Source organism: Athene noctua, chromosome 19 (assembly GCF_965140245.1).
Source record: "Athene noctua chromosome 19, bAthNoc1.hap1.1, whole genome shotgun sequence".
Classification (NCBI taxonomy): Eukaryota; Metazoa; Chordata; class Aves; order Strigiformes; family Strigidae; genus Athene; species Athene noctua.
The window spans coordinates 1418108-1439744 of NC_134055.1; the positions used below are offsets into that span (position 1 = coordinate 1418108).

At 45.3% G+C, this 21637-nt stretch overlaps 1 protein-coding gene and 1 long non-coding RNA gene across 10 annotated transcripts in view; one reads left to right on the forward strand and one right to left on the reverse strand.

Moving 5' to 3' along the window:
• The window catches only part of NF1 (neurofibromin 1), a 98116-nt gene extending 78741 nt beyond the window's left edge, over positions 1-19375 (forward strand). For 4 of the 9 annotated variants that reach the window (XM_074922898.1, XM_074922903.1, XM_074922904.1 and 1 more), the window contains 17 exons: positions 400-614; positions 828-889; positions 1012-1126; positions 1979-2080; positions 2991-3131; positions 3490-3616; positions 4180-4311; positions 4835-4970; positions 5771-5928; positions 6827-6949; positions 7656-7786; positions 8495-8595; positions 9575-9717; positions 10704-10750; positions 11275-11491; positions 14728-14778; positions 17960-19375. In XM_074922898.1, the coding sequence (XP_074778999.1) occupies positions 400-614; positions 828-889; positions 1012-1126; positions 1979-2080; positions 2991-3131; positions 3490-3616; positions 4180-4311; positions 4835-4970; positions 5771-5928; positions 6827-6949; positions 7656-7786; positions 8495-8595; positions 9575-9717; positions 10704-10750; positions 11275-11491; positions 14728-14778; positions 17960-18102 (2144 nt within the window). In that variant the 3' untranslated portion in view covers positions 18103-19375. The remainder of the gene's footprint in view (positions 1-399; positions 615-827; positions 890-1011; positions 1127-1978; positions 2081-2990; positions 3132-3489; positions 3617-4179; positions 4312-4834; positions 4971-5770; positions 5929-6826; positions 6950-7655; positions 7787-8494; positions 8596-9574; positions 9718-10703; positions 10751-11274; positions 11492-14727; positions 14779-17959) is intronic. The other 5 variants (XM_074922905.1, XM_074922907.1, XM_074922899.1 and 2 more) reach the window with 4 other exon arrangements.
• Positions 19376-19511: 136 nt separating this feature from the next.
• On the reverse strand, positions 19512-21611 carry LOC141968331 (uncharacterized). The gene is made up of 2 exons (XR_012634843.1): positions 21475-21611; positions 19512-21239 (listed from the first exon to the last, which is right to left on the reverse strand). It is a non-coding gene; the product is annotated as an uncharacterized LOC141968331 (long non-coding RNA).
• Positions 21612-21637: the final 26 nt, after the last annotated feature.

Genomic DNA, 21637 nt, shown 5'->3' on the forward strand with positions numbered 1-21637 from the left:
CAGGGCCATCGTTTTCTTCTGATGCAAGTGGCTTTCTTCATTTCAGTGCCAGAGCCAAGAGCAGGATTTGACAGCACTTTGAGCTGACAGTACTGTTGGTATTTCAGAGCAGGAACGCTCCAGGCTTCCATTTTCTGAATAATTGTGAGGAGAAGTCTCACGGAACCACATCTCTAAACGAGTTTCTTTCTACCTGTTTTTAGACTGCGTCCTCCTGGTGACTGGTTGGAACAGTCTGTGCAGCAGAGCAGGGTTGTGGCGAGCTCGGGGAGGAGGGGGGTGACAGACCAGGGGGTGATCTGCCTTTGTATTCGGAGCGGGGGGGTGAGCCCCAGAGCATTTAAAATACAGATTGAATTTCAGTGGTTTAAATCTAATATGTAAAAATTTATTCAACAGAGGAGACCAAGCAAGTTTTAAGGCTGAGCTTGACTGAGTTCTCTCTGCCCAAGTTTTATTTGCTGTTTGGGATCAGCAAGGTGAAGTCAGCCGCGGTCATAGCGTTCCGATCCAGCTATCGAGACAGGTCCTTTTCACCTGGCTCCTATGAAAGGGAGACTTTTGCACTGACTTCCTTGGAAACTGTTACTGAAGCTTTGCTGGAGATCATGGAGGTATGTGGTTCCAGACTAAAGAACTGGTCCCTAGGGGAAAATGGCACCACTTAGGCTTTCTGCAGGGAAGGGGTGTAGTGAGATGTGCCTCCCGTGATGTGGTGGTAAACAGGGAGGTAGCTGACTCTGAGAACTGAACTAACTGCGTGTTGTGAATTTTAAAAACGCTTCTTCTTACTGTTACGTGTATTCAAACAGTATAATTCTTTTCAGGCTTGTATGAGGGATATCCCAACGTGCAAGTGGCTGGACCAGTGGACTGAACTAGCTCAAAAGTATGTCGTAGATCTCGGAGCACAACCCCTGCCCCTGTAGTACACCTGGAATTCTCAGCTTTTCAGTGTACAGCCTGTTTGCGGTCTGTTTGGTTGATATAGTGTACTCTGTTTCTTCACAGGTTTGCATTCCAGTATAACCCCTCCCTGCAGCCAAGAGCACTTGTTGTCTTTGGCTGCATAAGTAAACGTGTGTCTCATGGACAAATCAAACAAATAATCCGAATTCTTAGCAAGGTATATGGCTCTATGTCTGTTTTCCTTTGTGACTCATCAAGTAGCTAGTTTAGCTATTTTTAGCTTTATCTTCCCATCAAATATAGAACTCAGCATAATTTGAGAATAAATATTTTTTTCAAGCATATTCTTGTATAGAACTAACCGACTGGAAATACAACTTCTGTAGGCCAAACTTTTTATTTTAAATTGATTTAGTGGCAGTAAGTTTCATCACTGCTGTGACTTTTAGAGTAAGAATAGTATTCAATATTGAGTTTAAGATTTAAGACACTGAGGTTGATTCAGAAGTCAGTATTTAAATAAATGAAACATTTTCTGTTAAAGGCATTCAGCTGCATATGATTCTCAACTTCCCTTTTTTTAAAGGAAGTTGATAATCTCATGTGTTATAAGTAGATGCAATAAAGAGCAGGACATTCATTTAAGAAAATTGAAACAGACTGCCTGGCTTGGTAGTGATGTTCCATGTGTTCTGAAGAAGGTTGTGTTCTGTAGCAAGTAAACTGTGTGCTAAATACATTTTCTTTAAGCATTTTATTAGAGTTTTGTGCACATAAACATTTAACTGAACAGCATCTGAACTGCAGAAGAGCTGTTTGCTGATTCTTGCACCCTGTCCTGCACTCTTACTTTTTTGATACACGTTGTGCAGTTGCTTTCAACAACGCATATATCATTTTGGGGTAAATCTTCATTTGTAAAAGTCCTTGAGGACTGGTGTAAAAGGAGCTCAAGCTCTGTAAGCTGAGAGAAACAATTATTGTTTAGAGCTTTGATCTTCTTGTAACAAAGCAAAATCTAATTATGGTTGTGGTTTTAATTACTCTTTTTTTTTTTCCCTACAAAAAGGGACTTGAGAGCTGTTTAAAAGGCCCTGATAATTACAATAGCCAAGTTCTAATAGAAGCTACAGTTATAGCACTCACCAAGCTGCAGCCCCTTCTTAATAAGGTAAAGAACTGGATTTTTAGAGTAAACAGAGAACATAATTTGTGAATGAAAATTGCAATTACGGGTATAATCTGAAGAATATAAGTAATTGTAGTGGTATCTAAAGTGCACGCTTCACTGCTACGACGCGTGCTCAGAAGTCCTACACGTGGGAAATGTCAGGCGTTGGTGAGCGGGACGCTGCGGAGGCTTCAGCGGTGCTTTAGGATGGGCTGTTCGCTGCTGCCGCCTGCGCAGCGTGGGCAGAGGCCACGGCCTGTCTCCGTTCTCTCCAAAGGATTTTCAGTCTCGGCTTTCACATGTGTGATTGCTAACATATGCCTTGCAGGTCACGGCTTGTCATAAATGTTAGTCTTATCTGGTTTGCTATTAATTTCGCCATCTGTATGTTACTTTCAAGTTCATTATTTGAAGAACATACCAGTTGGTGTGCCAGTGATGAAGAGCCTCATGTATCTGCCGTTAGCGAATAAAAATCTGCAGCTTGAGACACCCAGATTTGTTAAATGCCAGTTCCTCCTGCGTGCTTTTTTGATTGGGAGAAGGAGTTACCTGCCCGGTTATATGTGCAGAACCCGTTTTCAATGTCTGCGCTCAAACTGATGACAAAAGACACGTTTCTGTTGAGTCGTGTAGGGCAACATGCGTGAGCAAGGGAAGGAATACAAGAGAGGAGGGATGACGTGGCGGGTGGGAAGGCTTGAAATGACTGCCTACTGTTCACCTGCTACGTGCATGACGACCTCGGGTTCACGTGAACGTCTGTTCCGTTGGACTGGGTGTGGCTGAGGAGGGAACGTGCTGCGGGGAGGGAGTGACGCGTGTACGGAGCCACGCGCCAGACCCGTTTGTCTTCCGTTCCCAGGAACTGACTCGGAATGAAATCCTGGCTTTTTCTCCTTCCTTCTAGGACTCCCCCATGCACAAGGCTCTCTTCTGGGTAGCGATGGCGGTCCTGCAGCTGGACGAAGTGAACTTGTACTCTGCAGGCACAGCACTGCTGGAGCAGAACCTGCACACCTTGGATAGCCTCCGGGTGTTCAACGATAAGGTGAGCGGTTAGCAGTCAGCTCTGACGAGCCCTTACTTTGTGTGAGCACTTCCGATCTGTTAAAAGAGAAAAGAAGAATTTCTTGTGGACACCGGGTAAGCAACTGAAACTGAAATTTGCATTAGAAATTGTTTCGCTTGAGTAAAACCAACAGTAAAACGTAAGATGTGGAGATGAAGCTTTTGGTATTCTGTTCTAACTGGAATAGAAATGGATCGATGTGTTCGGTTCAAGGGTGTGTTTGCTGTTTTCATGTAAGCTCTTAAAATTACCATTTCATCACTTTTTAATGGAAAAACTTGAGATATCATGAGTAACTTCTGATGAGGTACTCTTGTATTTTATTTTTCTGGGTCAGAGCCCAGAAGAGGTGTTCATGGAGATCAGGAGACCACTTGAATGGCACTGCAAGCAGATGGATCATTTTGTGGGGCTCAATTTCAACTCCAACTTCAACTTTGCACTAGTGGGACACCTCCTGAAAGGTGAGGACACGTACTGCTGATCACTGCAGGTGCACACTCGCAATTCTGAAATAAAAACAAGGATAAACGGGGAAAAAGTGGGTGGTGGATTTTAAGCAGCTTGGATTGCAGAACAGATAGAATGAAATGTTCTTTGACTAAAGGGCTTTGCCAGGTTTCCTTTACGCGTGTCCTGTGAAAGTCTTTAGTGCTAGTGATGTGAATTCTTAACTGTCACAGGACATGTGGCTTCGTTTGCTGCGGTTCTTTACTTGTTCCTCCAGGAATGCTGTCTTTGTGTGTTTGCCTGTGTTCAGGCTCACTGTTTCTTTTAGAAGACTGATTTGTGAGACCACAGGTATAATATATGCACAGACATTTGAATTGTGTGATTGAGGGGGGAGGGACAGAAAGAACTAGTCTTGAATGTGCAGTGTCTGTTCGCGGTGTGCTTCCTTACCCTTTATGAAGTGTCCTGCGAACATACTGAAAAATATTTATAAATATTTTCAAAATATTAATGCCTCATAAATACGCATTCAAAAATTAAAGATAGCATTTGGTCTCTTAACCTCATTTCTTAGGGTACAGGCATCCTTCTCCTACCACTGTAGCCAGAACAGTGAGGATTTTACATACACTACTCGCTCTGGTTAACAAACACAGGAACTGTGACAAGTTCGAGGTGAACACCCAGAGTGTGGCTTACCTAGCAGGTAAAATTAAACAAACTAACTTTCTTTTAAATCTGTGCTAACTGAAAAGGAATGGAATATTGCGGGAATTCTTGTGGGTTTAGGTTGGTAATATTGTACCAGAGTAAAGGAAGCTCATGACTGGAGATGGACAGGAGTCGGGGCGAGGCTGGGGCGCGTCACCGGAGGCTTTTTGGGGACTGAAGGGACGTGCCATGCGACTTGGAAAAGACTTCAAAGAGCCTGAAGGTTTCTTGGTTCAAATACTGAAGTGTGGGCCTTAGAACATTCAAATTTCTAGTGGTCTAGAAATGGAAATTGTGACCATGTGAGGGCAAATGTTTAAACTGTGTAATTGTAACTGGATGGGGATATAATTCTTCTAAATAACCTACTTCTAATCTGTACGTTTCAGTAAGGTGTAATTACATCTCTGTGGTGGTCTTTGCACTAAGTAAACAATTTAAATTGATGGAATATTGCTTACATTCTTCAATGTATTCCTGCTGTGGAAAACTTATGTTAGCTTTCTTTGAATTTTTAGCTTTGCTGACAGTATCTGAGGAAGTTCGAAGTCGCTGCAGCCTAAAACATAGGAAGTCTCTCTTGTTGACAGACGTTTCAATGGAAAATGTTCCTATGGATACATATCCCATACACCACAGTGACACTAGCTATAGGTTGGTTGTCTAACTTCTAGATAAGTTATCCAAATTTCAATGTCTGTTTCCTTTAGTAAGTTATCTGTGGTATATTGAAAACTGAAACCCACATTTGTAAAGCTAAGTTCCTGTTCTGTTATTGGTTCCAGACCAGTGTGCTACTTACACTGTGATCAAGCATCACAGAAACTTGGGTATCGCATCATATAGATTTAACTTTGAGATCTGTAAAGCTAGTTCAACTGCTTTGGAGTTTGTTAAACTTTTTGCTAACCTCTTTCTGCAAGATCTAAATTCATCTCATTTATATTTTTGAAGAAAATTCTTTGCCCTTTTAAGAGCTTCAAGACATGTACTAAGTAATCACTGGGTCCATGTCACTGGAAAATCCTGACTCCTTATAGCCTGTGTATAGGCAGCTGCAGAGATAAGCTCCAGAGTCCCCTGGCGTGAGGTGGGGAGCCCCTTGCTCCCCGCAGGGAGCTCTTCACTCCGCATCGCTCGGTTTAGCATCCAGTATGGAGGAGCTCATTGTTAAATATCTTTCATCTTGCCTCATAGGCTGATTTGCTTGTGTTCTTTCCGTTGCTTTATTTTGTATCTCTCCAGCATTACATCCATATCAGAGGGTTAGTTTTCACCAGCTCAGACATTTCTGTAAGCAGAGTTATTACCGTTTCTCAATACGCCTTTTGGGGAGGTTAACCTGTTAGGAAGGATGGGTTTGATAAAGGACGGTTTGGCTAGCTGAAAAATTTATGCCTATAAATGTGCACAGTTTTAAAGATTTTCTTAATATGATTTCTCTGCACTTTCAGGACACTAAAGGAAAATCAACCCTGGTCGTCACCCAAGGGGTCAGACAGACACCTGGCTGCCAGTTACCCGACAGTGGGACAGATAAGCCCTCGAACACGAAAGTCCATGAGTTTGGATATGGGGCAGCCTTCACAAGCCAACACTAAAAAGCTTCTAGGTTATTAAGATAACTGATTTACTAATTTGTCTACAGAACACCCCAAGTTTGTTACTGGAGAATAATTATACTTGTATTTGTTCTGAGTTTAAGTGCTCATTCCTGGTTCAGAGGAATGTGTGCAGTTTCTGTGAAGTACAGATTACAGAGCACTGTTCAGTTAACGAGAACTCACTCAGTTTTTTGATCACAGAGAGGGGGAAGCAAGAGTGACACTCAAAATGTGTGTGGTGAAGTTGAAAAAAAAAAAAAAAAAAAGGAAGAAAAAAAGATATTCCAAATGCTAAAGATTCATAGTGCCAGTTCTCTGCCACCAGCCCACTTCCCCAAAACCAAGCAGCTGAATACTGTAGCTTAGCTACTAGAGCGAATACTCTGTCTTATGCTCGAAGAGATGGTCCCAAAACATTGTAGATGTTTTATCCATGTAGATTTTTATCCATGGCTTCTCAGTGTATCACGTTTACAAGCAAAGGCTTAACAGCAGCGAAACGAGACGAGTTGCTTTGCGTAACCTGTGGGTACCCTTTACAGCGCACATGAAGAAGAGGGGTGTTTCTGTCATTACAATCCTATTACTGCTTCCTTTTCAGTAATCACATTTTGGCATGTTTATTCGATGTGATGTGTTGACCAGGAAACCATAGCATGCCCACAGCTTACATACCTGAATAACTTGCATGCTTTCCTCATATGTATTGTGAAGCATTTTGGAAACTGTGATGGAGAGCGGCATGGTGTGATCGTATTTTCTCTGCCATCCCTGGAAATGGTGAAAATGTCCCCAGATTCCTGTCAGTACGTTGTAGATAGGAGAGTAGCTTGGCCAGAAAATCAGAAGAAGTTAGAATATGGATTTAGGTTTAATGTTTTTAATTGCCTGATAAATTGTTTTTAGGTACAAGGAAAAGTTTTGACCATTTGATATCGGACACAAAGGCTCCTAAAAGGCAAGACATGGAATCTGGAATCACAACGCCTCCCAAAATGAGGAGAGTAGCCGAAAATGATTATGAAATGGGTGAGAAACAGGACTAACATTTTAAGAATAATACTGATTATAAATGCTTTGTATATTTATACAAAGGATTCTTTCTAAATTCAGTGTTCATTTGCCTAGGTTACTACAAGGTAAGGGAGAAATATCTTTCCTAACAGTGGCTTCTGGAGAGCACAGTCTTCCGTATCACTGGCAACTGAGGCTTGAATTAGAGTTGCTCAGTTTGCAGATGCAGAAAAAGGGGCAGCTATGACGTACTGCATACAGCACTGAAATGAACTCAGTCAAATTTGGCTTCTTATAAGTGACTAAGCCCTAGCTGCAAATTTCTGCAGGAGATGGAACGTGACCTAATGCCTGGAATGCCTCTCTTCATCTTCTCCCACATCTGCTTCCTGTGCCCCCACCCCCAATTGCAATGCAAGACCAGGGTTCTTCTGCTGTGTCCGAGGGCGCTCTGCGGCCTGGCCCCGCATACGGTGCTCACACCCCTGGGCCTGTATTTCACTGAAGAGGAAATTGGGGTTCTCGTTTACCATCCGATGATACATCCCATGTAACGGCCTAGCGCTGCCACTATTACAGCACAGCTGTTGCTTTTATACTTTATGGAAAGGCTGTGTGAACTCTGAAGTTTGCGTAGGACTGAATTCGTGGTGCAAGAGCTGAATCTGTTTTGGTTGGGGGTTTATTTTGCTTTGGATGAGTTGCTCTTTTTTTTATCCAGCAGAAACCCAGAGAATATCACCGCAGCAACACCCGCATCTTCGAAAAGTTTCTGTTTCTGAGTCAAATGTCCTCCTAGATGAAGAAGTTCTGACTGACCCAAAAATTCAAGCACTGCTGCTTACAGTTCTTGTAAGCTTTCTTTCTGTGTATTGTCTGTTGTCTTCTGATAACTCTTTTATCTTCCAAAGCCACGTACGTGGTCCTTGCAGTGTTGCTGCATGCACGTGGGTCAGACTCACGGTGACGGGCAGGGCTGTTCTTTGCCGCTGTTCTTCCCACTTTCTAGGAATCACCTAGAAATGTATTTAAATGCTCTTCGAGAGCAAATACTGAATTTTCATTATTCTGTGTTGTCTGGTAGAACGTGTCTGACAATTGTCCCTTTTTCCTGGCAGATTTTTATCACAAACTAATTTTGAATAATAAAATGATATTAATATATTACACAGAAAAAGGTTAAGAAGTGAACATTGTTGGAATCCCATCCCGACTCAGTTCAGGAATGATTAACTGTCAGAATAGGTACAGTATGATAGTGCTTTCTTCAGAGGTACCAATACAGTTACCATTCCTGATATAATTCAGACTCAGTTGCCCGCTTCTGTCAAAAACTTATTAGCCAAATTTTTTGCCAGAATAGAAGCTATTACCGACTGGTTTTTTTCCCCACGTACATATGAAATAACTTGATTCTGTGTCCAAAGAGGACATAAATTAATCTTTTGTAATGTTGCTTTCTGCTATTCAGAAATCTTAAAACCCTAAACTACAACAAAAGCCTGTGCCTACTCAAATGAAGCTGGAAGCTTGCTAATTCCCTCCTTTACGTTATGACAGGCAACGCTGGTGAAGTACACTACTGATGAGTTCGACCAGCGGATTCTCTACGAGTATTTAGCAGAAGCCAGCGTTGTCTTCCCAAAGGTCTTTCCCGTTGTGTAAGTATCTAAAACTCCACTTAGGACAACTCTGTGCTCGGCCCTTCCTTTAAGGGGCCTCAGGACCAGGACAGGCGCCTGCGGGGCGGACGCTGACTCGTTTGCAGGTGACTCTCCGCCAGCTCCCCGGGACGCGCTGAGCCGAGCGCCCGCGGCGGTTGGGGCTCAGCTCTTCCCCCTGTGCAGGGGACGGGGCGTTCTCAGGAGAACGGTCCCCGGTGTGGGGGGGTCCTGCCCTGCCCCGTCCCGTCCCTCTGGGCCGGTGACCCCGCGCGGCTGCGTCGCCTGCCTGGTGCTGGGGAGACTCAAAGTGCCCGTCGGTGCCTTCACCAACCTCTCCGTACAAGGCAGAGTCTCTTGAATATGATTTTCACCTCAGTCTTTTTGAATGAATACACCAAGTACATGTCAAAACTGATTTCAAGCATAGCTCAGGATACTTTTTGGATGTGTGTATTAGCTGGAGTCAATATACGTAAGGGAAACCCAACTATCAGAAATCAAGATGTGATTTAAAACTAATGTTGCCTTTTTCTGGCTTTATAAAGTAATGGTCCAAGTACACACAATTTCTGTGAGTTACTGAAACCACAATGTAATTAACTGGCATTTGTATTAAAATCCAGGCATGAGATCGGCAAGGGAGCTCAAATGAGACAGTGTTCCCACAGCTTTAAAAAGCTGCTTTGAAATTCCAGCTCTGACAGGTACACAAATCCAGTGAATAATTTTTTGGTTGAAAATAATTAAAATATGTGCCAATTAAAGCGCTAGGTAAATGCTTTAGTGGGTTGTATCATTAGTACAGTTTTTTGAAAGCACTGTGCGTCGTAAGAGTCCTCACCAAACATACACAGGAATTGTGTTCTAAAATCTCTGACATCTTGAAAATCCCACCTTACCTGCTGTTTGCTAAAGTCAGCTGGGAACTGCAGATTTATTTAACGAACAAAAAATAAGCCACTTCTCTTTTCTTCAGGCATAATTTATTGGATTCCAAGATCAATACACTTTTATCGCTGTGCCAGGATCCAAATTTGTTGAATCCAATTCACGGGATTGTTCAAAGTGTTGTCTACCATGAAGAGTCTCCACCCCAATACCAAACTTCCTATCTACAGAGTAAATATTTTTCCATTTTTTAAAAAACTGCTGTATTCTAAGTTAGATTTACTCTTGAAAATGTTTTCAGAATTGCAGCCCTAATGGAATAGTCAGTCAGTCTTGTGGCATCTCCAGCTGTGGCGCATCTCTTGTGTGGCATCTCCAACTTCGTATCTCCCAGTAGAAATAAGAGTTCACATATTAAAAAAAAAACCAAAACAAACTGACATGAGTATTCAAACTGCTTGCTGCAGTTGTGCACCAAATATTAAAAGTATTGCACCATCTCTGGGAGTAAAAAGAAGTTGAAACTCAGTATTCTGTTTCCACTAAACAATTTGAAGAAATACAGACCAGGTGTTTAGGTGTTTTAAGTGTTCAGGGCCAGGTTGGGGCTTTGGGCAACCTGGGCTAGTGGAAGGTGGCCCTGTGTGTGGCAGGGGGGTGGCACTGGATGGGCTTTGAGGTCCCTCCCAACCCAACCCAGTCTAGTCTGTGATGAATGGTGGTGGTAAATGATGAGCTTTGAGTTAACCTGGTAAGTTAGGGGTTGATTTAATTACTGGTAAATTCCATCGAGTAATGTTTGTTTTTCAGTGCCCAAGCTCACTTCCATGTGACACTTGAACACTTACACATTTTTTTAATCAAAAACTTTCCAGGAAGACCCATAAGAAACAGATGACAGTTGAGAAAAACTTAAATGTTGACATAATTTTTAAAGTTTGATGTTTATTCAAATGCTAAATTTACCTTTTAAAATATCATCAAGAATTTCTTGTGTGACGCTTCTGAAATTTTGTATTTATGTATTCCATACACAAATCGAAATGCCTTGATCTTGTTACACGTGCTTTGGACAAAATTGAGTGTTGTATCTCCAAATCAAAATCTTTCACGTCCATGCCTAAGCAGATCCAGGCGCTGTACTGTGGGTCCTTTCTAGTTGTTTTCTGTCAGCTGAGGACACTGGGTTTGTGGTAACGTTCAGTTTGTTGTTGTAGGTTTTGGATTTAATGGGTTATGGAGGTTTGCCGGCCCGTTTTCTAAGGTAAGAACAGATAAGTTCATGAGAATTTTGCCTTTTGTTTTTCATAGCACGTTGGTGCTCCAGGAAAGATGCAGATAAATGACAAGTCATAGATTTAATATGAGCAAGTGAGTGCTACAGGGCTCACTTCTGTAGCTAAACCAGCTTTTGAGCCTGCATCAGGTATTTTGATAGACTCAGGTCAGATTCCCAAAGCTGGGCAGTGTTGGGGGGTGGGTCGATGACAGGGTGGTGGGGTGCAGGTGGCTGTGGCAGTTCACCTCAGGGGTGAAACGGCCCCTCTTTCCTCCCCTTGTGCTTCCGCACGCTACTGAAGTGACACTGCGAGTGGTCTTCACTGTGTGCGTTTGGATTAATCTGGAAAAGACCACAAATGCTGAGTACAGATACTCAATTTTTGAAATTTTCAGGCAAAACCAGTGTGATATTAGAGTGAGTTCTGGGGACGAGCTCATACTGACGGAAAAGTAGAAGGAAAAGAACTGATCGTTTTTCTTTTTTGTCCTCCCCCCCATCACCCACAGCAAACACAAATCCCAGACTATGCCGAGCTCATAGTCAAGTTCCTTGATGCCTTGATTGACACGTATTTGCCTGGAATTGATGAGGAAGCCAGTGAAGAGTCTCTGCTGACACCCACGTCTCCGTACCCTCCCGCCGTGCAGAGCCAGCTGAGCATTACTGCCAACCTCAACCTCTCCAATTCCATGACCTCGCTTGCCACGTCCCAGCACTCCCCAGGTCAGTCCCTCTTCTGATATCACCCAGGTAAGGGGAACGTGCTGAACTTACGGCGTTTGCAGCCGAATGCTCAGCCTCGTCGTCTCTTTGGATGTGTTTGTGCATCAAACACCGTGGCATTCTTGAGTCAGACGAGTGTTAAACTGTTGACGAAGCTGTTACACTGGTATTGCAGGTGCTGGATTTTGCCCTCACAAAAGCTCTTCCGGGTTGTTACACTTGAAGGAAATCGCATGAAACGCATCAGGACCAGGAAGAGCTGCATCATCCCGTGGGCCACAGGCACCAGTGGGGCCTTGAAAATTAATAAATACAACGGGGATATTTTGCAAGGAGAATAATGCCTACCAGGCACCCCAAGGTAGCACTTATTAGGAAAAACACTCCAGAACTGTGCTGAGGAGTGTGTCTGGGCTGACCCAGTTTCCATTGTGACTGTCTGATCTAAGGCCAGCGCTCGGCCAGGCAGCGTCCTGCAGCGCTCCCGCTGCCCCCGAAGGGAAAAAGAGTTTGTGTAGATACTTGTGGACTCCCAGGTAGTTCAGACTCTCGTATCGCCAGAAACATGCTGCTGGTGAAACGTGTTCAAGAAAGGAACAGTCATCGAAGGCAGGAAATGGCTAAAAACACTAAATTCCCTCGGGCGTGGGGAGAAGGGAATTACAGGGACGTGCTGAGGTTAAATTTTACAGCGTAGATTTTCAGGGTGAAAAATGAGAGTAAAAATTATTCAGTGTAACAGATGAAGCGTGAGCTAGAGGAAATTAAATATGGGAAGAAAATGGAATTTATGTCAAAGAAATCTGCATGAAGACTCTTCCTGAAGTGATTTCGGATTAGTGTCTCGTATATTGAGGAAATTCTTTACTCTTCTTTGTCATAAAAATGACGCTGTGTGATATTTTTTAATGATTATTTAACTGTTGCAGTTCTGAACACTGAGGTCAATCAGCTTTTTATTTCTGCTTTTGTTTCTAACCTTGACAGAAGGCTAGAAACCACTTCTATTTAGGTATAATATTTACAGAGGTGGGTTTTTTTCACTCCTGTTTTCACCGGTTTCTGCTAGCCCTGAAATAAGCTCTGCTGAGCTTCCTTAGCCCTCTGCGAGCAGTCTGCTCTCCCAGACGCTCCGTGTGCTCAGAGATGTGCCCATGGTTCAGGGTGATGAGCACTGCAGAGGTAGAACAGTGCTCTGCCTTCGAATAATTTTGGAATGGCGATTTCTTCTTTTATTTCACATAGTGAAAAGTGATTACTCACTTTTTTTCAGTATGAGAAACCAACTTAAATTGTTTAAATTTGGGGAGACCACCTTCTTAAAAGGCTGGTGCTGTGGTCTGGAACTATATCGCAAGATGCCCGTCAGTCTAAATATACTCAAAACAAGATTGTCTTTGCAGTTTCCTGCCAGTTCAAGATGATTTATTACATTAATAACACCCCAAGTGAGGAGAGAGAGCATGAAGCTTCTTTTCCACAGTTGTTACCCCCCTCTGGTACTTCATGACCAGCACTCTTGGCCTAAGGGAGACACTCGTTGCCGTTGTCTCCTTGGTTTGTGTTTCTGCCCGAGAACAAGTGATCGAGCACCGGCCTCAAGGGGACTCCCTGGGGCCATCCTGGAATCCCAGTGGGTTTGAGTAATAAGAACAGGTAAAAGTTGAGTCTGAAGAAGTTTTAGAGACTGCACAACTCATCCTGTATATAGAAATATTTCTGTATAAAAACTCCTAATAGACTGCAGGTACACCTACCAACCAAGGTCATGGAAAATGAAATTGGTCTGATAGAAACTTTCTGGTTTAATCCACAGCTAAGAATTATCTGTGATATTAGAACAGGGAGAAGGATAAAATTAAAGGGCAAAAGCCAGACCTTGATGTCAGTGTGACAGTAAGTCCATTGTGGGCAGCATCTTCCCGTTTGGAATGCAGCATCAGTGGCCACCCCAGCAGTTCTTTTTGCAAGGATGAAGTGGTGATGTAGGATCAGGCCACCTACTAGTGGAAAAAGCATTTTGCTATGTAAACACCTTCCTTACTCCTCACTTCCCGTTCCTTCCTCCTTTGTGAGCTAAAGGGAAGGAGTTAATCCCGCTCATCAAAAATTTCAAGTGTTCTGCAAGCAGATGGCTTTTCTCAAACGCTGGTTAAGAGCCCGTGTCCAGAGTTAGGAACTAGTGAACTCGCTCAGGATGCTCGAGAGTCTGTAATAATGCATTTATGATATTGTGTGCATGGTTTTCTTGGAAATTAAATTTTAGAAGACCCATAGGAGGGCCAGGAGATTCCTAATGGTTCTGCTCTTTAATCAGCCTTTGTGGGTGTTTTCAGCTAGTGTGAAAGAGCCTTAAGTGATTTATGAAAGCCTTGTGCTTCATGTTTAATCTAAGGGGTGTTTTCCCATCATCTCTTACTACTTATTAGTGTCTTGCCTATTTCCTTGAGCATTCTTGCTTCATTCTAGCAACTGGAACACAAAGACTTGGGGTTTGACTGGGGGATCTCCAGCTTTCTCCAGCTGTGGACCAGGTCACAACATGGAGCTTTTAATTTTGCTCCTTCAGCCCACATTTACTACATTGCTCCACTTCAAACTGCTCCACTTGGTTGGTGATTCAACTGGTATGCTAACCAGTGCAACTTTGCATAAAACATGCTTTGCTTTTTAAGCCGTTTAATTATATTAAAAATTTAATTGGCCTTCTGGCACTTCACACAGCTCCGCCGCTGCGCAGGTGGATGTTGCTTCCCCTTGGCTGTGTGCACATCCACGCTGCCGAGAGCGGGGCGAGGGAGTAAGCAGTGGAAGACCTAATATCTGCCATGGTAAAAATCACTGGTGAAGGAATTGCAGAACATGAGCTGAAGGTGGGCCACGGGGTTTCTTGAAACATCAAGGCACCTGTGGGCCTAAGGAGGGATGTGGATCTGTCGTCCACTTCTGCTGATTCGAGAACTGCTGAGCAAGAAAATCAAGTGTGTAGCAGTGCTGAGTTACTACTTCACCCTCAGCTAAAGAAACAGTTTCAGCCAAGTGAGTTGTTTATTATGGTTACAAATATATTGAGTTGCAGATACATGAAAAATTATTCTCTTGCATCTGGAAACAGCTAGGCGAGATCACTGTTTATAAATGTTTTGTCTGTCATCATCTCTTTTCCTCTCCCTCCCCTTTCCCTTGTCATGGACATTATTCACTTACATTTTTTCTTTCATTCTGTGTCTATGAAGCTTCTCTGCCTTGCTCTAAATCTGCAGTTTTCATGCAGCTTCCTCATCAAGGTACACTCTACTTTCATCATATTTGCACGCGATGCTGCTTGGTCTGCTTTAGGGTTGGGCTTGTGGCATGAGAAGTGGGTTACTGACCCTTCTGACACGGGAATGGCTTCAGTGGAAGTGCTGAGCTGCTGTGTTTCTTGTGTGATGCTAATGACACCTGATGGTACTAATGATATCTGGTGATAGAGCAGGCAAAGAACGTCACAGCCTCAAGAACAAGATAAATTTGGTAACAGAGGAGTGGGCGCTTGGTCTGTGAAGTGACTCTGCTCGGGTGTTCAGGTAAAATGAGGATCCATTTCACGTGAGCTCACTGGAAGTTGCCTTTAACTTTGGTTACACCCCACCAGCAGACAGACACGAGTCTTTGGGCTAAACTGCAGCAGAGAGGCTCGATCAAACAGGTACTCGCCACCATTTGATTTCTGCTTCTATGTGGCGAAGTAAGAAAAAGCTGCAGAAGAGGGTTTTCTGCTCACACCTCTGGGTTACTTACCTCTTCCCCTGGTAGTCTGTGGGTTTGGTAAGCTCAGACCCGCGCAGGGAGGGCGGGAGGAGGCAGCCTGCGGCCAGGCTGGAGTTCTGAGATTGCCCCTCTGCGTGTGTGAGGGGCGGAGCGGCCTCTTGGGTCTTGCTGCTGCCAGTGAGAAGCAGTTTCTGGAGGGAATGAGACGTAACTCTGGGAGACGCCGTTTATAGTAACGGGGTTCTGTTCTAACCTTTGCATTCGCTGCCAGACATCCTCATTTTTGCTGCTGACTGTTCTTTTAGCCTCTTGCATAAGAACACCTGCTCTTCGTGTACCCTAAGTGTTGAGTGTTGCTGAACACCCAGCAGAGACTCGCTTTGTTGCAGAGCTACTGTGACAGCTACACTGAGATACTGCTACAGGAGGGATTAACTCGTAGTAGTGCTGGCATAAGGCAGTAACTGATGGGAACAGGTCTGCACTGAACAGGAATCCCACCTTCTGTATCTTCAGGTTACTCTGTCCAAAGCTGTGCAAAGTAACGGCTCGTAACCCAGGGCTTTCACGTCAGCGTGAAGCTGACACTAGAGCAGTCCATTTCTGAGGTTGGTTTGAGGTTACTCTTGTAGGGAACCGTAAGGGAGTTACCCAGTCCTGCAGAGAGCACCCGGAGCTGCTCCCAGGTGCAAGCACGGGGTACAGAGCCTGCTGGTTTCACCCCCACCTCGTACTCCAGGGGCCTCCTCCGGCCTTCGGTGGGGCTGGACCTTGTAAGGGCCCCCCCTCGCCCCTGCTCTGTGTTTCCTGTGATCCCTGGCTTAGGAAACTGTTTCTTTAGTTGTACTCATTAAAAGTGAATTGTTGATTTTTCTTTTTTTTACTCTCAGTTTCCCAGGGTTTAAACCGTTCTAATTGGTGTCTACACTTTGACACTCAACTCTTCCGGTGAATTCCCGCATCAGTTCCGTTTCTGCTGAATGCAGAACGAGCCAGCGAAGCCTTTCGTGCCTCCTGGCAGCGGGACCGAGTCCTCCAAACACCGATCTGTACGTTATGTCCTTTTCCTGATCTTTATTTGGGAGCCAAGATTCAGTGGTGAGGGGAATTGTAGGTACTTGAATACACATGGATCTCCTCTGGCAGCAAGAATCAGCCTCTGGTGTTGTGGCAGAACCCTGCGGGTTCAGAAACGAACCTTCCCCACGCCGCGGCTCCCCTGTTCAGTCGCAGCCCTCAATTCCTGGCTGGAAGAAGCCGCTCGTCTGAGCCTGTCAGCTCTTCTCCTAGAGATGCAGAAGCCAGAAGAGACTTGAGTCAGACTCTTTCCTTTGCTCAGTCTTCTCAGAAGTAGACCCAGAAGGGGCTTTGTGGCCTGGGAGATGTTTGTGTTTTCAGCAGGTACAGACACGGGTATGAAAACTCTGTGGATGGAGGGGAACCCTTCGTCTGCTCTTTCCTGTATTAGATAAAATTCCTGCTTCTGTTGTAAGAGCCGACTACATGAACTCGGTGAAACTCGGAACCAGTTCATCTCTGCTTTCATGTTGTAGGAGAGCAGCGTAGATCAAAGCACATCAGCCAGTGCTTACAGGCCAACATATTTTATCTTTTATTGTTGGAGACTGGTTAAACTAACAGCAAATTCAATCTGCAACTTTGAGGAGTTAAAAATAAAGTATTTGAAGGAGTCACGTTGCAGCGTGATAAGCCCTGGGCAGGGGAGCGTGTAGGTCTGTGAGCAGCCGTCGCGCTTTAGCACGTGGAGGTGTTTTATCCGGTCAGAGTCCGGGCTCTCGCTGAGCACAGGGTCCTACATCTGATCCTGAAAAAAATTATTTTTCATACTCCAGAGCTGCAATGAAATCGCTGTGTCAGACTTGTCATTTGTGAGACATCAGCGACAGTAAAACGGTGTCCCCTCTGGCTCCAGCAGGGGCGCCTGGCTGGGGCACGGCCTCTTCTCTCCCCAGCTGCTGCGCAGGGTCGGGGGTCTGGGACCAGCACGGTGCTGGGGGGGGGGCTGCGCCTCCCCGCTCCTCCCGCGGAGCCCCAGGGGAGCCCCAGCTCACCATGGGGCTGTGCCAGGAGAGGGAGGGAGCAGCGCTGGGGGCGTTCAACATCATCTGGGGGCCGGGTCTGCCCGCGGGGCACGCTGAGCAATTGCTTTTGCATCACTTGTTTTCTTTTGCTTTCTTTCTCCTTCCACACCTCCCTCACCTAACCAGGCTTTTTAGTTTTGGTTTGATCAGGACACCCAAGTTTTCTCGCTTTTACTCTTCTGTCCTCTCCCCCGGCCACGCTGGGGTGGAGGGGGGTCAGCGCGCAGCTGCGTGGTGCTTCCCTGCCTGCTGGGGTGAAGCTACCACAAAGAATATTTTATTCTTTTTCAAAAACACCCCGTGACCAGGTTCCGCGGCGCTTTCCCAGGCAGGCGGCACTGCTGCTGGTTCGCGTTGCCAAACGCTGTTTGACCGGACCCCGCGTGTCAGCATGGCGGAGTTGGGCCGTGTGTGGGCCACGCCGTCCCCTCCTTGTCCAGGCCCGTGACCCCAGCGCGGGCGGGTCCCCGCGGCTCGCCCGGACCTGCCACCCCTCGCCCAGCACCTGCCCGAGGGGCGCGCGGGGGCTCGGCCGGGAGCAGGGGTGCCGGCGCTTCCTCGGACGCAGCGGGGAGACGTGCCCACGGGTAACCCCGTCCTTGTGTCTCCCCAGGGATCGACAAGGAGAACGTGGAGCTCTCGCCCACCGCCGGACACTCCAACAGCGGAAGGATGCGCCACGGCTCCGCAAGCCAAGTGCAAAAGCAGCGAAGTGCTGGCAGTTTCAAACGTCCCAGCATCAAAAAGATTGTGTGATTATTTCTTTTTAATTTTTTTCTTTTTTTTTTCTTTTTTTTTTTTTTTTGGAAACTGACTGACACTCGTGGGCCTCTCGCAAAGGGCCCCTCCGCCGGTTGTGATGCTGCACTTAATTTTTAAAGTTCCCATCCTGTCAGCCGTGTTGCCAGATGATCAACTCTTGAACCATTGCCTGAATTTTAATGCCTTCGTTTCTTTCCCTCTGCTCTTGATTTAAGCCAGTGTTTCAGAGCCGCTCACTCGGATCCCGAGGGACTTTGTAGCCGAGGAGGCGCGGGCTCCCGGAGCTCTGCAGAGCCGCCTCTCGTCCGCACGCGAAAGCCATTGCCCAGCGCCAGGCCCCCTCCTGCCACCCGCCGCCTTCCTTTCTGCTCTACAGGAAAGTGTTAACCCTCCATCCCCTTTGCACACTCTTCAAGGTAGTGGCTTTATGAGCCGGGGGAAGTTACTATAATCCTGGGTTTTAATTCAAACCTGTAAGATTTTTAGCTGTGGACTTTTTTTTACCATACTTAAAAGAAACTTACGATAGCCGCAGTACACTGAGCTTAACCAGAAGTGGGCAATTAGATTAAATTTCTAGTAATTAGCAATAAATTTGAGAGGACAAGGAGGCTGCATGAGTGTCTCTCATTCCCCAGACCATAGCTTCATGTACTTGGATTGTATATGGACCAGACTGGACAAACTGGCTTTTTTCCAAAGCAAATTTTTTTTTTTTTCTGTACGTTAACTGCACTAAAAAAGGTTGTATAGTGGAAAAAAAATCATTGAGAACTGACTATTACGCTGTCGTCGTAGCAGTGTTGAGAGTTTATTGCTTCTTTCTTCCATTTAGCATAGACTTTAGTTTTGCCCTTCCCGACATTATGCACCTTCGAGAAATTCCTGGCAGAATAACCAGCGGGGTCTGGAGGGGAAAATGTAATGAATTAACTTCCAGCGCTGGGAGATTGTGTCTGGCAAAGCTGCTTCTGTGCTGCCCGAGCAGGGATGTGAAACGGCAACGTTTGCTTAAGGTACATGAATTGAAAAATAACTGACACTGTGTCAAATCCAGGTTACGTCTGAAATTTTGCAGTGCAATTCCTGGTATCGGCCCAGGCAGCTGCAGAACCGCCGGGGGGGGCTGGTCTGAGCGGGTTCACACTCGGGGGTCCCACACAACTGAACTCGCTCTCACTGTGAAAGACTCGTCAGCTGCGACCTGCTGCTACGCTGGGCCGAGGACTCACTCCCCAGGACCACATCCCTCTTGTCTGGTGGAAGTTAATCTGTAAGTGGCTTTAAAGGAGAAAAAAAAAAAAAAAAAAGTCTGTCCACTATATAAAATACAAATCCTCTAGTGCAATTTTGTTAGTGGCTTTCAGTAAATCAAACTCCACAGCTAAATTATTAGAGAATGGTACAATTAAGTGTTCAGATTTTATTGATATAGCACATAATTCACATGTATCCACACAGTAACAATGTAACATTTATGTAAATAAAAATACCTTTATTGTATCGATTCATAAAATAACAATTTAATTTCTTTAATTTGTTTACAGTCCTGGAAAAACTATGAACACAAACTCAATATGCAAATAATAGTTTGCCAAAACAAGAGAAAACTTAGCATTAGCAGTCTTGAAAGGGAGGGGTTGGAAGCGAAGGTGCAGTTAACCCAATCCCTTCTGGGATGGGCAGGGGAGGGCTGCGGGGGGCGGGAGCTCAGGACCGATCAGGTGTGTCAGTCCCTGCCCCTCGGCGCGGGGTCGTGCCCTTGTCCTTTCCCGGAAGACAATGAATTGTAAAAGCCTGAAGATTTGTTTGTAGGTAGGAGGAAAGAACAATCTCTGGGGATTTGCTGTTAGTTTTCAGTTGTTTCTCCCCCGAGCAGCTTTGCTTTAAGGAGAAATGCCAGATGAACTACCCGGTCGGTTTGTCTGGGTGCGTTTCAGAGCAGCTCTTTCACTGTTTCGTGTTGCCTGTATGAAAAGTGTCCTGGAACGAGCGTGAACGCATTCCTTAAATACCCAGAATGAGGAATCCAAATGGACAGTGACTGAAACTACCTGGATGGGGGAACTAGAACTACTCCAGGCTCTCAGTCCCAGCTCTCCTCATACACTCAGTCAACGCCACCTCCGTTACTCTCTTTCCTGGAAGGAGGGTCCGGGACCCATCTGGTGTTTTCACTCGTGGTTCAGTGAGAGGACCAGAATTTCCTAGGGCAGGGGTGTCAAACGTGCTGTAGGCAGCAGGGGCCCAGTTTGGGCCAAGGTTTAATTCCAGCTCAGTGGCCCCAGCTGCAGGAGCGATACCCCCCGTGCCCGTGGTTGGGAAGCCTGTGCTTGGAACGGGGAACGCGGCCTTTCGGTGATTAACCTCCTCTTAGTAATTGGTTGTTCAGTGCCTTACTGTCGCATCCATCACTCCTGCTCCCTCTGACAGCCAGTGCCGGTACTCTGCCTTTTTGTTCTGCTTCTCGCGCCCTTTCTCTGTTCTCTCCTCCCATCCATGCCCGTTCCCCCTCGTGCTCGTAGCGCAGCAGGGAGCTGCTGGCGTCCGTGGGGGCTGCAGACCTCTGAGGAGCGGGAGAGGGCTCCCGGGGCTGCGGGGCGGTCGCTGCTGCGGGGGCCGCTCGGGTCCCCGGCCCCGCGGCCAGGCTACTTCAAAAGGACAACTTAGAGTCCGCAAACCCCGGACTGAACACACGGACCACGTAACTTACATCCTGGGGACTGTAGGTTTGACACCCCCGTTTTAGAACACGTTACCCATTACGCACTAACTCCAGTTAAGTACTGTAAAGATGATTAACATTTTGTTTGTGTTTGTATTTTCCCTGACTTAAAGATAATTCCGTAGTATTTGCGAATAGTTAATGATGCCAATGTTTCTGCTTTAATGTGCATGAGGTTTCCAAGGACAGGAAACATTTCAAATACGTATTGTGGGCTGAGCACCTGGGAGCGTTCCAGTGCTCTATTCCTAACCGGGTTGTAGGTTTTAGGGCTTTTTCTGTTTCATTCTGAAGTTAATTTTTTTCAGATGTATTGAAGCACGTCTTACTGTTATGCGACAAACTTACCACAGAAAGTCACTTTTAGTGTTGGTCCCACGATTTTTTTTTAATGCAGTATATTCACCTGTAAATAGTTTTTGTGTAAAATTTGACAGAAAAGTATATTTACTACACTGTAAATACATGTGACAATATATTGTATTATTTTGCTTTTTTTGTAAAGCAGTTAGTTGCTGTATATGTATAACATACAAATTTGATTATTCTAGTGTTAGTAACTGTTAACTACTACTACTCCTTCCTGCTGTTGCGTTACGTCATTTAAAAAAAAAAAAAAATGCTGTGTACTATAAACTTACACTGTGTATGATACGTTACTATTCCCATTTGGGCCTCAACTTTGAGAATGTTTCCTCGACCCACGATCCTGTTCATACTGTAAGCGAGCGCGCGGCGGCTGGCAAGAGCCCTGCGGAATCGAACGCAGTTGGTGACTGTAGGTAAAAATGGTAGAAACCTGGT